This window comes from Callithrix jacchus, chromosome 13 (genome assembly GCF_049354715.1).
Source record: "Callithrix jacchus isolate 240 chromosome 13, calJac240_pri, whole genome shotgun sequence".
In the NCBI taxonomy this organism is placed as follows: Eukaryota; Metazoa; Chordata; class Mammalia; order Primates; family Cebidae; genus Callithrix; species Callithrix jacchus.
Genome location: NC_133514.1, coordinates 93,432,295 through 93,447,833, shown reverse-complemented (window position 1 = coordinate 93,447,833; position 15,539 = coordinate 93,432,295). Strand labels below are relative to the sequence as shown.

Below are 15,539 nucleotides of genomic sequence, written 5' to 3'. Positions count from 1 at the left end.
AAAGGTCAGGAACACCGTCTTTGCATTAAAACTTCTGGGCACCATAGAAATAGGAATACAGTTCTACCACCCGCTTTTTTTCTTTTCCTTCTTTTCCCTTCTTTCTTCCTCCCTCATATCATTTCTTCCTTTCTTCTTAGTAAAAAATCTTTCACTGTGGCTCACACCTATAATCCCAGCACTTTGGGAGGCCGAGGTGGGTGGATCACGAGGTCAAGAGATCGAGACCATCCTGGTCAACAAGGTGAAACCCCATCTCTACTAAAAATACAAAAATTAGCTGGGCATGGTGGTGTGTGCCTGAAGTCCCAGCTACTCGGGAGGCTGAGGCAGGAGAATTATTTGAACCCAGAAGGTGGAGGTTTCGGTGAGCCGAGATCGTGCCATTGCACTCCAGTCTGGGTAACAACAGCAAAACTCCGTCTCAAAAAAAAGAAAAATCTTTCATTGTCACAACTCATTATATACCTATACACACATATATATACATGTATACACACACACACACACACACATATATATATACATTTTCAATATATTCACATAGTAGTACCTTTTCATTGAAAGTATTTTGATGTTGTAACATGGTATCCACTCATGAGAAACAATGTGGAATGGTGGGTGGCAATGTCAAGGTCAGGAATTAGAAGACCTCTAATTCTTGTTTTATCTGCCCTATTTGAAGCAAGTTCAGCAAATCACTTAATATCTCTGGGTTTATGAGTCCTGTTCACATTTTTAACTTTGTAATTCCATCAACTTTTTTTCAAATGACACTTTAGAAATATTGGAGACTATTTTGATGACGTCTTAGGTATAGGCCCAGAAGGAAGCAAGTTACTGTTTAGGTGCATAAGTTGTATTCAGTTGTAGCAGGATGTATTAGTGTTTTTTACCCAATTTTATTTAGTATGTGAGTAAGAGCATAACTAATTGAAAATATGCAGTTGATTCTTGGCTTATAAGTGATAGTTGGTTTTTGTTTTCAGAGAGCCAAGCTTCCTAAAGGCCAAAGGGCTGAGCAACCTCTAGAAAGAATCCAACGCAGCCATCAGAAGCATAATGCTATTTTGGCTTCCATTAAGTCAAATGAGCGGGATCGCTTGAAAGTTGAGTGGGACCAGCACCATGACTGCGTGTTTTTGGACAACCTTGTGCGAGCAAGAATCAAGGATGCCATGCAAGGGTTTATCATTAACATTGAAGAAAGACGAAATAAGTAAGGTTCACAGACCTGGGACCCAAACTGTGAAATATTCCTACAGTTTGAGATTGGCCAGTCAAAAATCAAATTTAGGATGGCTCATGGCTGAGCTATTTATATTAAAATCAATAGCTATTGTTGGTTAATATTTTTAATATTTTTACTTGTGATAGCCTATGTTTTGATAGAAAATAAAATATTGTTTCATGTTTCATTATTTTAATTGAAATCTTTATTTTTTTGTTAAAAATGTTTATTTCATATCTCATTTGTACGTGATCAAATAAAATATGGTGCAGTTGGCTGGTTGTAGTGGGTCATGCCTATAATCTCACCGCTTTGGGAGGCTGAGGTGGGAGGACTGTTTGAGCCCAGGAGTTTGAGACCAGCCTGGGCAACGTAGTGAGACCCCATCTCTACAAAAAATTTTTTTTTAAATAGCTGGGTGTAATGGCACATGCCTATAGTCCCAGCTGTTCAGGAGGCTGAGGTGGGAGGATCATCTGAGCCCAGGAGGTCAAGGCTGCAGTGAGCCATGATCACACTGCACTCCAGCCTGGGTGACATAGTGAGACACTATCTCAAAGAAGAAAAAAAAACTAGTCTTGTTTTATGGAAGACTATAATGACCTTTCTCTTCTTACGAAATTTATTAGACATAATTCTGAAATTGAATATAACAAAAATCAGTAAAATGTAGCATGACAGTTCTTTTTTTCTTTTTTTGGCTTTTTGTTTCAGGCTACGTGAACTTTTAGCATTAGAAGAAAATGAGTATTTTACAGAAATGCAATTGAAGAAAGAAACCATTGAGGAGAAAATAGATAGAATGAGAGAGAAAACTAAATTACTAAAAGAGAAGAATGAAAAAGAGAGGCAGGATTTTGTAGCTGAAAAGCTAGACCAGCAATTCAGGTAATGAAATCAGAAAACACACAAACAGAATCCAAAGTTGGTACATTAAAATAGATTTAAGAATGCTAATTTAAATTAAATTAGTCTTAAGACGATTTACACAGTAGTTGTAACTTTAAGTCTTGGCAGTGTATTACATATTGAGTAATACAGTGTGTGCTTTAGAACTATGCTCTAATGTTCTGTGCTTGCTTCTCAATTAGAATGGAAGTTATTAAATGAGATTTTATTACTGAACTTGGTATTAACCTCAGCCTTGCTTTTGGCAGGAAGTTCTTCAAAACCCCCTATGCCAAGGAATCTTTGGTAAAGTTGGACTCTTCCTACTGCTATAGTCTCTACCTGTGCTGAATGTGTGCTTGGTTCTCTGGGGATTTTGTTGTTATTTTTTGAGACAGGGTCTTGCTCTGTCACCCAGGCTAGAGTGCAATGGTGTGATCATGACTACAATCTCCGCCTCATGAGCTCAGAGTGATCCTCCTGCGTCAGCCTCCCAAGTAGCTGGGACTACCAGCATGCGCCACCATGCCCAGCTAATTTCTTGTATTTTTTGTAGAGATGGGGTTTCGTCATGTTACGCAGGCTGGTCTCGAACTCCTGGACTCAAGCGATACACCCACCTCAGCCTCCCAAAGTATTGGGATTACAGGCATGAGCCACCACACTTGGCCCTCTCTTCTTTATTTTCTGTTTCCTTGCCTGGTATTCTGATCATTGGGGTCTGATCACCTGGACTTATAAGGCACTTCCTGACCCAGACCCATGGTGACCCTCAGTTTTCAGATCCCTGGACTTTACTGTACTCAGTCTGGTCCTGTGGTTGTCTCCATATCCCTTTTCATTGTGCTTTTTCATTTTAGGATACCCTGAATCTATGCCCTGATAGACTATCCACTACTGTGCACTTACAGAGGGAAGATTTCTATGGGAGTACCCAAGAGTAATCCTCTGAGATGATCTGTAATGTTATATAATCAGGAGCTTGGCAGATGCTTTTAATTTCACAAAGAGATTTTTTACCTCTAAAGCAAAAATAGACTAAAAAGTCTCAATGTCTTTTTTTTTCTTTTTTTGTACATCTCAATGTCTTATATCTCTCCCTAGAGCTACAGCTCTTAGAACAATAGCTATTATATATTTATAATGTTTTTGTAATTCCTCAATTATGTTTTCAGTGCTTCTGATATTTCTAAGAGTATAAACATTAAGAATTGGGCTGCACATGGTGGCTCATACCTGTAATCCCAGCACTTTGAGAGGCTGAGGCAGGCAAATCACCTGAGATCAGGAGCTTGAGGCCATCTGGCTAACACAGTAAAAACCTGTCTCTCCTAAAAATACAAAAAATTAGCTGGGCATGGTGGCATGCATCTGTAGTCCCAGCTACTTGGGAGGCTGAGGCAGGAGAATCGCTTGAACCCGGGAGGCGGAGGTTGCAGTGAGCCGGGATCGCACCACTGCACTCCTGCCTGGGCAACAGAACTAGACTTTGACTCAAAAAAAAAAAAGAATTGCTGTTATTTGGCTGTGCACATCGACTCACACCTATAGTCCCAGCACTTTGATCGCTGAGGCCAGGAGTTTGAAACCAACCTGGGCAACATAGTGAGACCTTATCTCTACAGAAAATAGAAAAATTAGCCAGGCATGGTAGCATGTGCCTCTAGTCTTAGCTACTTGGGAGGCTGAGACAGGAGAATCACTTGAGCCCAGGAGTTCGAGGTTGCAGTGAGCTGCAATTGCAACACTGGACTCCAGCCTGGACAACAGACTGAAACCCTGTCAATTAAAAAAAAATGCCATTATACTTCTCAGGATAGTTTGTTCATTTTTCCCCTTTATTCTCTTCTTTTTTAAAATTTTTGTGGGTACTTAGTAGGTGTATATATTTATGGGGCATGAGATGTTTTGATATAGGCATGCAATGTAAAATAAGCACATCATAGAGAATGGGGTATCCATCCCCTCAAGCATTTATCTTTTGAGTTACAAATAATCCAGCATATTCTTTAAGTTATTTTAAAATGTACAATTAAGTTATTATTGACTATAGTCATCCTGTTGTACCGTCAAACAATAGGTCTTATTCATTCCTTTTTTTTCTTGGTACCCATTAACTGTCCCCACCTCTACCTCCAAACCCCAACTATCCTTCCCAGCCTCTGGTAACTATCTTTCTTTATCTCCATGAGTTCAATTGTTTTTTTTTTAATCCCACAAATATGTGAGAATATGCCATATTTGTCTTTCTGTGCCTGGCTTACTTCACTTAATGACCTCCCGGTCCATCCATGGTGTTACAAATGACTGGATTTCATTCTATGTTATGGCTGAATAGTACTTCATTGTGTATATGTACCACATTTTCTTTATCCATTCATCTGTTGATGGACACTTAGGTTGCTTCCACATCTTAGCTGTTGTAAACAGTGCTACAACACACATAGGAGTGCAAATATCTCTTTAATATACTGATTTTCTTCCTTTGAGGTCTGTACCCAGCAGTGGGATTGCTGGATCTATGGTAGCTCTATTTTTAGTTTTTTGAGGAACCTCCAAACTGTTCTCCATCGTGGTTGTATTACATTCCCACAAACAGTGTATGAGGGTTCCCTTTTCTCCACATCCTCACTAGGATTTGTTATTGCCTGTCTTTTGGATGTAAGCCATTTTAGCTGGGGTGAAATGATATCTCACTGTAGTTTTGATCTGCATTTCCCTGATGATCCATGACATTGAGCACCTTTTCATATGCCTGTTTGCTATTTTTATGTCTTCTTTTGAGGAATGTCTGTTGAAATCTTTTGCCCATTTTTTGATGGGATTATTAAATTTTTTTCCTATAGAGTTGTTTGAGCTTCTTATATATTCTGGTTATTAATCTCTTTTCAGAGGAGTAGTTTGCAGATATTTTCTCCCGTTCTGTGGGTTGCCTCTTCACTTTGTTGATTGTATCTTTTGCTGTGTAAAAGATATGATCCCATGTGATATGGTCCCAGTAGTCCATTTTTGCTTTGGTTGACTGTGCTTGTAGGGAATTGCTCAAGAGATCTTTTGCCCAGACCAATGTCCTAAAGATTTTTCCCCAGTGTTTTCTTGTAGTAGTTTCATAGTTTGAGGTCTTAGATTTAAGTCTTAGATCTATTTTGATTTGATTTTAATATATGAGGAAAGATAGGTCTATTTTCATTCTTCGATTTGATTTTTACATATCCTGAAAGATGGGGTCTATTTTCATTCTTTTGAATATGGATATCCAGTTTTCCCAGCATCATTTATTGAAGAGATTGTTTTTTCCCCAGTGCATGTTCTTGGCTCCTTTGTCAAAAATGAGTTCACTGTATATTTGTTTCTGGGTTCTCTATTCCTTTTCTTTGGTTTGTGTGTCTGTTTTTATGCTAGTACTATGCTATCCAGTTTTGTTATTTTTGCTTAGAATAGCTTTGGATATCTATATCTATCTATATCTCTATATCTATCTATCTATCTATCTATCTATCTATCTATCTATCTATCTATCTATCTGTCTATCTATCTATTGGAGACAGGGTCTCATTCTGTTGTCCAGGCTGTAGTGCATTTACAGGATTTCCGTTCACTGCAACCTCTGCCTCCCAGGTTCGGTTCAAGCAATTCTCCTGCCTCAGTCTCCCAATTAGCTGGAACCACAGGTATGTACCACCACACTCAGCTAATTCTTCATTTTTTTTTAGTAAAGACGGGGTTTCACCATGTTGCCCAGGTTGGTCTCAAACTCCCAGTCTCAAGTGATCCACCCGCCTTGGCCTCTCAAAGTGCTGGGATTACAGGCATGAGCAACTGTTTTTTTCTATCTCTGTGAAGAATGTCATTGGTATTTTGATAGGTATTGCATTGAGTCTGTAGATTGCTTTGGGTGGTATAGATATTTTAATAATATTGATTCTTCTAATTCAAGAACATGGAATATTTTACAATTTTTCAATTTTTTGGTGTCCTTTTCAATTTCTCTCATTGGTGTTTTATAGTTTTCATTGTAGAGATTTTTCACTTCTTTGGTTAATTCCTAGGTATTTAATTTTATTTGTGGCTATTGGAAATGGGATTACTTTTTAAATTTCTTTTTTTTTTTTTTTTATCTGTTCAGGTCCTTTCAGTTCTTTTTTTTTTTTTAATTTTTTATTAGATTTTAGGTTTTGGGGTACATGAGCAGAGCATGCAAGACAGTTGCGTAGGTACACACATGGCAGTGTGCTTTGCTTTCCTTCTCCCCTTCACCCACATTTGGCATTTCTCCCCAGGCTATCCCTCCCCACCTCCCCCTTCCACTGGCCCTCCCCTTTTCCCCCCAATAGACCCCAGTGTTTAGTACTCCCCTTTCTGTGTCTATGTGTTCTCATTTTTCATCACCCGCCTATGAGTGAGAATATGCAGTGTTTCATTTTCTGTTCTTGTGTCAGTTTGCTGAGGATGATGTTCTCCAGATTCATCCATGTCCCTACAAACGACACAGACTCATCATTTCTGATTGCTGCATAATATTCCATGGTGTATATGTGCCACATTTTTCCAATCCAGTCTATTATCAATGGGCATTTGGGTTGATTCCAGGTCTTTGCTATTGTAAACAGTGCTGCAATGAACATTCGTGTACATGTGTCCTTATAGTAGAACGATTTATAGTCTTTTGGATATATACCCAGTAATGGGATTGCTGGGTCAAATGGAATTTCTATTTCTAAGGCCTTGAGGAATCGCCACACTGTCTTCCACAATGGATGAACTAATTTACACTCCTACCAACAGTGTAAAAGTGTTCCTTTTTCTCCACATCCTCTCCAGCATCTGTTGTCTCCAGATTTTTTAATGATCGCCATTCTAACTGGCGTGAGATGGTATCTCAATGTGGTTTTGATTTGCATCTCTCTGATGACCAGTGACGATGAGCATTTTTTCATATGATTGTTGGCCTCATATATGTCTTCTTTCGTAAAGTGTCTGTTCATATCCTTTGCCCACTTTTGAATGGGCTTGTTTGTTTTTTTCCTGTAAATCTGTTTGAGTTCTTTGTAAATTCTGGATATCAGCCCTTTGTCAGATGGGTAAACTGCAAAAATTTTTCCCATTCTGTTGGTTGCCGATTCACTCTAGTGACTGTTTCTTTTGCTGTGCAGAAGCTGTGGAGTTTCATTAGGTCCCATTTGTCTATTTTGGCTTTTGTTGCCAATGCTTTTGGTGTTTTGTTCATGAAGTCCTTGCCTACGCCTATGTCCTGGATAGTTTTGCCTAGATTTCCTTCTAGGGTTTTTATCATGCCAGGTCTTATGTTTAAGTCTTTAATCCATCTGGAGTTAATTTTAGTGTAAGGTGTCAGGAAGGGGTCCAGTTTCTGCTTTCTGCACATGGCTAGCCAGTTTTCCCAACACCATTTGTTAAACAGGGAATCCTTTTCCCATTGCTTGTTTTTGTCAGGTTTATCAAAGATTGTAATACTGTAGCCTTGTAGTATAGTTTGAAATCCGGTAGTGTGATGCCCCCCGCTGTGTTCTTTTTGCTTAGAATTGACTTGGCTATGCGGGCTCTCTTTTGGTTCCATATGAAGTTCAGGGTGGTTTTTTCCAGTTCTGTGAAGAAAGTCAATGGTAGCTTGATGGGGATAGTGTTGATTCTGTAAATTATTTTGGGCAGTATAGCCATTTTCACGATATTAATTCTTCCTAACCATGAACATGGAATGTTTCTCCATCTGTTTATGTCCTCTCTGATTTCGTTGAGCAGTGGTTTGTAGTTCTCCTTGAAGAGGTCCCTTACGTTCCTTGTGGGTTGTATTACAAGGTATTTTATTCTTTTTGTAGCAATTGTGAATGGCAGTTCGTTCTTGGTTTGGCTTTCTTTAAGTCTGTTATTGGTGTAGACGAATGCTTGTGATTTTTGCACATTGATTTTATATCCTGAGACTTTGCTGAAGTTGCTTATCAGTTTCAGGAGTTTTTGGGCTGAGGCGATGGGGTCTTCTAGGTATACTATCATGTCGTCTGCAAATAGAGACAATTTGGCTTCCACCTTTCCTATTTGAATACCCTTTATTTCTTTTTCTTGCCTGATTGCTCTGGCTAGAACTTACAGTACTGTATTGAATAGGAGTGGTGAAAGAGGGCATCCTTGTCTAGTGCCGGATTTCAAAGGGAATGCTTCCAGTTTTTGCCCATTCAGTATGATATTGGCTGTTGGTTTGTCATAAATAGCTTTTATTACTTTGAGATACATTCCATCAATACCGAGTTTATTGAGGGTTTTTAGCATAAAGGGCTGTTGAATTTTGTCAAATGCCTTCTCTGCATCAATTGAGATAATCATGTGGTTTTTGTCCTTGGTTCTGTTTATGTGGTGAATTACGTTGATAGACTTGCGTATGTTGAACCAGCCTTGCATCCCCGGGATGAATCCTACTTGATCATGATGGATAAGTTTTTTGATTTGCTGTTGCAATCAGCTTGCCAATATTTTATTGAAGATTTTTGCATCTATGTTCATCATGGATATTGGCCTGAAGTTTTCTTTTCTTGTTGGGTCTCTGCCCGGTTTTGGTATCAGAATGATGTTGGTCTCATAAAATGATTTGGGAAGGCTTCCCTCTTTTTGGATTGTTTGAAATAGTTTTAGAAGGAATGGTACCAGCTCCTCTTTGTGTGTCTGGTAAAATTCGGCTGTGAATCCGTCTGGACCTGGGCTTTTTTTGAGTGGTAGGCTCTTAATTGCTGCCTCGACTTCTGACCTTGTTATTGGTCTATTCATAGTTTCAGCTTCCTCCTGGTTTAGGCTTGGGAGGACACAGGAGTCCAGGAATTTGTCCATTTCTTCAAGGTTTACTAGTTTATGTGCATAGAGTTGTTTGTTATATTCTCTGATGATGGTTTGAATTTCTGTGGAATCTGTGGTGATTTCCCCTTTATCATTTTTTATTGCATCTATTTGGTTGTTCTCTCTTTTCTTTTTAATCAATCTGGCTAGTGGTCTGTCTATTTTGTTGATCTTTTCAAAAAACCAGCTCTTGGATTTATTGATTTTTTGAAGGGTTTTTCGTGTCTCAGTCTCCTTCAGTTCAGCTCTGATCTTAGTTATTTCTTGTCTTCTGCTGGGTTTTGAGTTTTTTGGATCTTGCTCCTCTAGCTCTTTCAATTTTGACGATAGGGTGTCAATTTTGGATCTCTCCATTCTCCTCATATGGGCACTTATTGCTATATACTTTCCTCTAGAGACTGCTTTAAATGTGTCCCAGAGATTCTGGCATGTTGTGTCTTCGTTCTCATTGGTTTCGAAGAACTTCTTTATTTCTGTCTTCATTTCATTGTTTACCCAGTCAACATTCAAGAGCCAGTTGTTCAGTTTCCATGAAGCTGTGCGGTTCTGGATAGGTTTCTGTATTCTGAGTTCTAACTTGATTGCACTATGGTCTGAGAGGCTGTTTGTTATGATTTCAGTTGTTTTGCATTTGTTGAGCAGTGCTTTACTTCCAATTATGTGGTCAATTTTAGAGTAGGTGTGATGTGGTGCTGAGAAGAATGTGTATTCTGTGGATTTGGGGTGGAGAGTTCTGTAAATGTCTATCAGGTTTGCTTGCTCCATGTCTGAGTTCAAGCCCTGGATATCCTTGTTGATTTTCTGTCTTGTTAATCTGTATAATATTGACAGTGGAGTGTTAAAGTCTCCCACTATTATTGTATGGGAGTCTAAGTCTCTTTGTAAGTCATCAAGAACTTGCCTTATGTATCTGGGTGCTCCTGCATTGGGTCCATATATGTTCAGGATCGTTAGCTCTTCTTGTTGTATTGATCCTTTTACCATTGTGTAATGGCCTTCTTTTTCTCTTTTGATCTTTGTTGCTTTAAAGTCAATTTTATCAGAGATGAGAATTGCAACTCCTTCTTTTTTTTGTTCTCCATTTGCTTGGTAAATATTCCTCTATCCCTTTATTTTGAGCCTTTGTGTATCCTTGCATGTGAGGTGGGTTTCCTGGATACAGCACACTGATGGGTTTTGGATTTTTATCCAATTTGCCGGTCTGTGTCTTTTGATTGGTGCATTTAGTCCATTTACATTTAGGGTTAATATTGTTATGTGTGAATTTGATACTGCCATTTTGATGCTAAGTGACTGTTTTGCCTGTTAGTTGTTGTAGATTCTTCATTATGTTGATGTTCTTTAGCATTTAGTGTGATTTTGGAATGGCTGGTACTGGTTGTTCCTTTCTGTGTGTAGTGCCTCTTTTAGGAGCTCTTGTAAAGCAGGCCTGGTGGTGACAAAATCTCTGAGTACTTGCTTGTTTGCAAAGGATTTTATTTTTCCTTCACTTCTGAAGCTCAGTTTGGCTGGATATGAAATTCTGGGTTGAAAGTTCTTTTCTTTAAGAATGTTGAATATTGGCCCCCACTCTCTTCTGGCTTGTAGTGTTTCTGCCGAGAGATCTGCTGCTAGTCTGATGGGCTTCCCTTTGTGGGTGACCCGACCTTTCTCTCTGGCTGCCCTTAGTATTTTCTCCTTTATTTCAACCTTGTTGAATCTGACGATTATGTGCCTTGGGGTTGCTCTTCTTGCGGAATATCTTTGTGGTGTTCTCTGTATTTCCTGCATTTGAGTGTTGGCCTGTCTTGCTAGGTGGGGGAAATTTTCCTGGATGATGTCCTGAAGAGTATTTTCCAGCTTGGATTCATTCTCTTCGTCTCCTTCTGGTACACCTATCAAACGTAGGTTAGGTCTTTTCACATAGTCCCACATTTCTTGGAGACTTTGTTCATTCCTTTTTGTGCTTTTTTCTCTAATCTTGGTTTTCTCTAATCTTGGTTTCTCGTTTTATTTCATTGAGTTGGTCTTCGACTTCAGATACTCTTTCTTCCGCTTGGTCAATTCGGCTATTGAAACTTGTGCATGCTTCGTGAAGTTCTCGTATCGTGTTTTTCAGCTCCTTTAATTCATTTCATATTCCTCTCTAATTTATCCATTCTTCTTATCATTTCCACATCTTTTTTCAAGTTCCTTAGTTTCTTTGCATTGATTTAATGCATGTTCTTTTAGCTCACAAAAGTTTCTCATTATCCACCTTCTGAATTCTAATTCCGTCATTTCTTCACAGTCATGAGGAGTTTTGGTCCTTTCTAGGAGGCGAGGTGTTCTGGTTTCGGGTGTTTTCCTCCTTTTTTTGCTGGTTTCTTCCCATCTTTGTGGATTTATCCACTTGTCGTCTGCGTAGTTGCTGACTTTTCTATTGGGTCTCTGAGTGGACACCCAGATTGTTGATGATGAAGTATTTCTGTTACTTGGTTTTCCTTCTACCAGTCTAGTCCCTTCGCTATACGACTGCTGAGGTCCACTCCAGGCCCTGCTTGTCTGGGGTGCACCTCTAGAAGCTGTGGCACAGCGAGGGATGCTACCAGTTTCTTTTTCTGCTATCTTTGTCCCAGGATGATGCCTGCCGAATGTCAGTCTTTTGGATATAGAGGGGTCAGGGAGCTGCTTGAGGAGACAGTCTGTACTTTATAGGAGCTCAATTGCTGAGCTATGAGCTCTGTTGTTCATTCAGGGCTGTTAGGCTGCTGTGTTTGATTCTGCTGCAACAGAGCTCATTATAAAAACCCTTTTTTTCTTAAATGCTCTGTGGTGGGAGGTTCGGGCTTTATTTTTGGATATTCGTTGAGGTGTCCTGCCCAGCTAGGAGGCAGACTAGCCACTCTTTGCCTGCCGAGGCTCCGCCCTGCTGTTGTGTGGTTCCCCCTGTTGGTTCAGGCTCTGCTGTTCTGCTGTGGTCTCCGCCACGCCCTGCGCGGAGTCTCTCTGTTGTAGCGGGTTGCCTCGGCAACGGCAGGCTGCGTCAGCAGTGGGTGTGTATCTCAGTTGGGGCGGGTTGCCTCGGTAATGGTGGACACCCCTCCCCCACAGAGCGACTAGGACGTCCACATGGGGATCGTTTGAAATCGTGGTTTTGTTCATCCCACTGGGCTACCCCAGACGCTCTGTCCCTGCAATTCCCTGGGCTGGCCCACTGTCCAAGTCTCGTTCAGTCTCAAGTCCAGCCCTCTCAAGTCTCAGGTTGCTGGTTCAACAGGGCACCCAGACGAGCGCGCCCTGTGGGAAGCGCTGGGTAGGGCCAGCCGCCGCTACCCCAGCTGCCGGCTTCGCCAGGCAGAGGTACTACCTGGCGTCCCACGTCTCCTTTATACTTGGGAATTTCCCCGTTCTGTGGGCAACAATTATCAGTCTGGAAATGCAGCTCCGACTCACCTCTCCGCGGATACAAGGAGAGCTCCAATCCTGGGTTGTTCTCACAGCACCATCTTGAGTCCTCCCCCCTTAAATTTCTTTTTCATGTTGTTCACTGTAAGCACGGAAGTGCTATTGATTTTTGTATGTCGATTTTGTATCCTGCAACTTTACTGAATTTGTTTAGCAATTCTTAGAGTTTCCTTGTGGAGTCTAGTTTTTTCCAAATATAAGATCATGTCATCTGCAAACAAGGATAATTTGACTTCTTACTTTGCAATTTGGGGGCCCTTTATATCTTTCTCTTGTATGATTGCTAGCTAGGACTTCCAATACTATGTTTAATAATAGCAGTGATGGTGCATTTTGCCCCTTTTTTCAGACACATCTCTTAGTGCAGTGATCACATGATATGACCCATGGAATGCCCTGAATTATCCATTTCATCTGTCTTTTAATTTAGGGAATAACTGATTAAGATTTTTATATTCAGAAGGGATTTTTAGAGTCCATATATTACCTGGAAGTGTTTAAAACATAGCCATTAGCATTCATTCATTCATTAAATACTTTTGAGCTCCTACTTTATGCCAGGCTCTGTGAGAGCTATTGTCACTTAAGTTGTCAGATCATCTAGTATAAGTGGGGCATGGTGTGTATCATGTTAAGCCAGATTGAGGAATGAATGGTCCAAAAATACCTGAATTAAAATCTGGTAGAATACGGAAGGAATACAAGAGTTCATTTTTCATAGCACTCAAAATCTGAGTAGACCAGAAATCCAAAGGTCAACAGATGTGAAAAGCAGCAAAATGCGTTCTGTGGAAGGATCAAGACATGGTGCAGAGAAAATGTTCTTTCATCTGCTCTTTCTGCCATGAAGTTGCTATTAATAATATGGACAGCCCTAAACCCTAAACCCTCCTACTAGTGTCCAGAAGGAGAAGTAAGCCGTTATAGTGAGTAGTGGATACAAATTGCAGATGCTGCTGCTAAAAGTAAATTCTGACTGTGAAAAGGAGAGGAAATAGGAAGTTTCAGGGCTTGGGGAGCTGCTGAAGGAGGGCAGTGAAGAAAACCCAGAGTAGTAATGCATAGGGCCAGAAGCGACTTGCCACTCTCCTCAGCTTGTAGATGGATAACTGAGTTCTACAGGTAGGGATTTGTCTAGGTCTTAAGCTTGAGGCGACCAGAAGAGGATTAGACTTGGATTTTCAAGCCTGCATAAAGCATGCACTCGTACCCTGTCCTCCATGGGATTTAGACATCCTTGCTACTGGTTGCTGGGGGGAAAAGATGCTGTGGGGGGAAAATGGTGTATTAGCCAAGTGACTCTCAATGGACCATTCCAATATTTTCTATTCCCTAGTAAATTTCTCTCAATATATTAAGAAAAATGAATGGTTCATAAGCAATTAGGCTTTTAAAATGGATTTAGCAACATTTTACAGATTTCACTTGTATAACTGAGTTTCTGCTAGTTAGATGAATTATTAAAAATTTTAAAGAAACAAATGTATCCTATAGTAATATAATTTATCTGAAAACAAATTGTTTTCAGTGTTTTTTGTTTGTTTGTTTCTGTTTTTTGAGACGGAGTTTTGCTCTTGTTACCCAGGCTGGAGTGCAATGGCATGATCTCGGCTCACCACAAACTCCGCCTCCTGGGTTCAAGCAACTCTCCTGCCTCAGCCTCCTGAGTAGCTGGGATTACAGGAACGTGCCACCATGCCCAGCTAACTTTTTGCATTTTTAGTAGAGATGGGGTTTCACCATGTTGACCAGATGGTCTCGCTCTCTTGACCTCGTGATCCGCCCGTCTTGGCCTCCCAAAGTGCTGGGATTACAGGCGTGAGCCACCGCACCTGGCGTTTTCGTGTTTTTAATGCAACACTGCCAACTCCTCAACGTAGATCAGCAAACATACTGTTAAGTAAGGATGTGTTGTTAGACCCTATTACTGAAAATATCGTTGAGGCTTTAATACGTATGTTAATATAAAGCAGAATAAAAATTTTCCTCTTCTTTTTCTTGTGTGTGTGTTTTTTTTTTTTTTTTTGGTATTCCATTGTAATAAATATACCGCAATTTATTTGTTCTCTTGGTGACAGTCATTTCAGTTATTTTCAGTGCGGGACTCTTATGAATAAAATTATGATGAATATACATGTCTTTTGATGGCATATGCATTCATTTCTCTTTGATATATTCAGTGACATTCATAGAATATTTGATACCTGGAGTAGATCATTTTTAGTGCTCCCTATCTTCTACACAGCAAAATTATTTTCAGCAATAATAATGAAATGAAATGGATAACAATGACAAGAAAAAATTACCGGTGGTTTTGTTTGTTTTATTTTTAATTTAAAATAATTATAGATTTATAGAAAGTGCGGAGATGGTGCAGAGATTCCATTTACCCTTCACCTAGTTTCCTCCAATGGTTACATCTTTCGTAATTGTAATACATTATTTAAACAAGGAAACTGACAGTGGTGCAAGGTGTGTGTTTAGTTCTGTGCCATTTTATCACCTGTAGATCTGTGTAACCACTGTTGCAATCAAGATACAGAACTATTCCATCACCCCAAACATCGGCATGTTACCTCTCTAGAGTCATGCCCACTACTCTCACCCCATTATTCCTAACCTTGACAACAACTAATCTCTATTTCCATAATTTCATCATTCTAAGAATGTTGTATAAATGAAATCACACAATATGTGATCTTTTGAGATTGGCCTTTTTCACTCAACATAATGCCTTTAAGTTCCCTCCAAGTTGTTGGAAATATTGCTGGTTTGTCCTTCACATTGCTGAGTAGTATTTCGTTACATGAATGTACCTCAGTTTGTTTAAGCTATTCGCTTATTGAAAGACATTTTGGTTGTTTCTAGTTTTGCTCTATTATGAGTACATCTGACAGGAACATTTGCATACAGGTTTTTGTGTGAGCATATGTTTTCATTTCTTTAGGATAATTATCATATATTATTGCTGGATCATATGTAATTTTTTAAATAAGCGATGTGCTATTTTCTAGAGTAGCTGTACCATTTTACAGTCTCACCAGCAGTATATGAGGTCCAGTTTTTCCACATGCTCCTTTTGGTGGTGGCGTTATTTATGTATTTTTTTTTAGCTGTTCTAATAGGTGTGCTGTGATAGCTCACCATGGGCTCA

At 39.7% G+C, this 15,539-nt stretch overlaps 1 protein-coding gene across 2 annotated transcripts in view; it reads left to right on the top strand.

Moving 5' to 3' along the window:
• The window catches only part of CFAP53 (cilia and flagella associated protein 53), a 52,080-nt gene that overhangs the window by 3,549 nt on the left and 32,992 nt on the right, over positions 1 to 15,539 (top strand). For both annotated transcript variants that reach the window (XM_002757232.6, XM_078348162.1), the window contains exons 2-3: positions 990 to 1,219; positions 1,946 to 2,119. In XM_002757232.6, the coding sequence (XP_002757278.3) occupies positions 990 to 1,219; positions 1,946 to 2,119 (404 nt within the window). The remainder of the gene's footprint in view (positions 1 to 989; positions 1,220 to 1,945; positions 2,120 to 15,539) is intronic.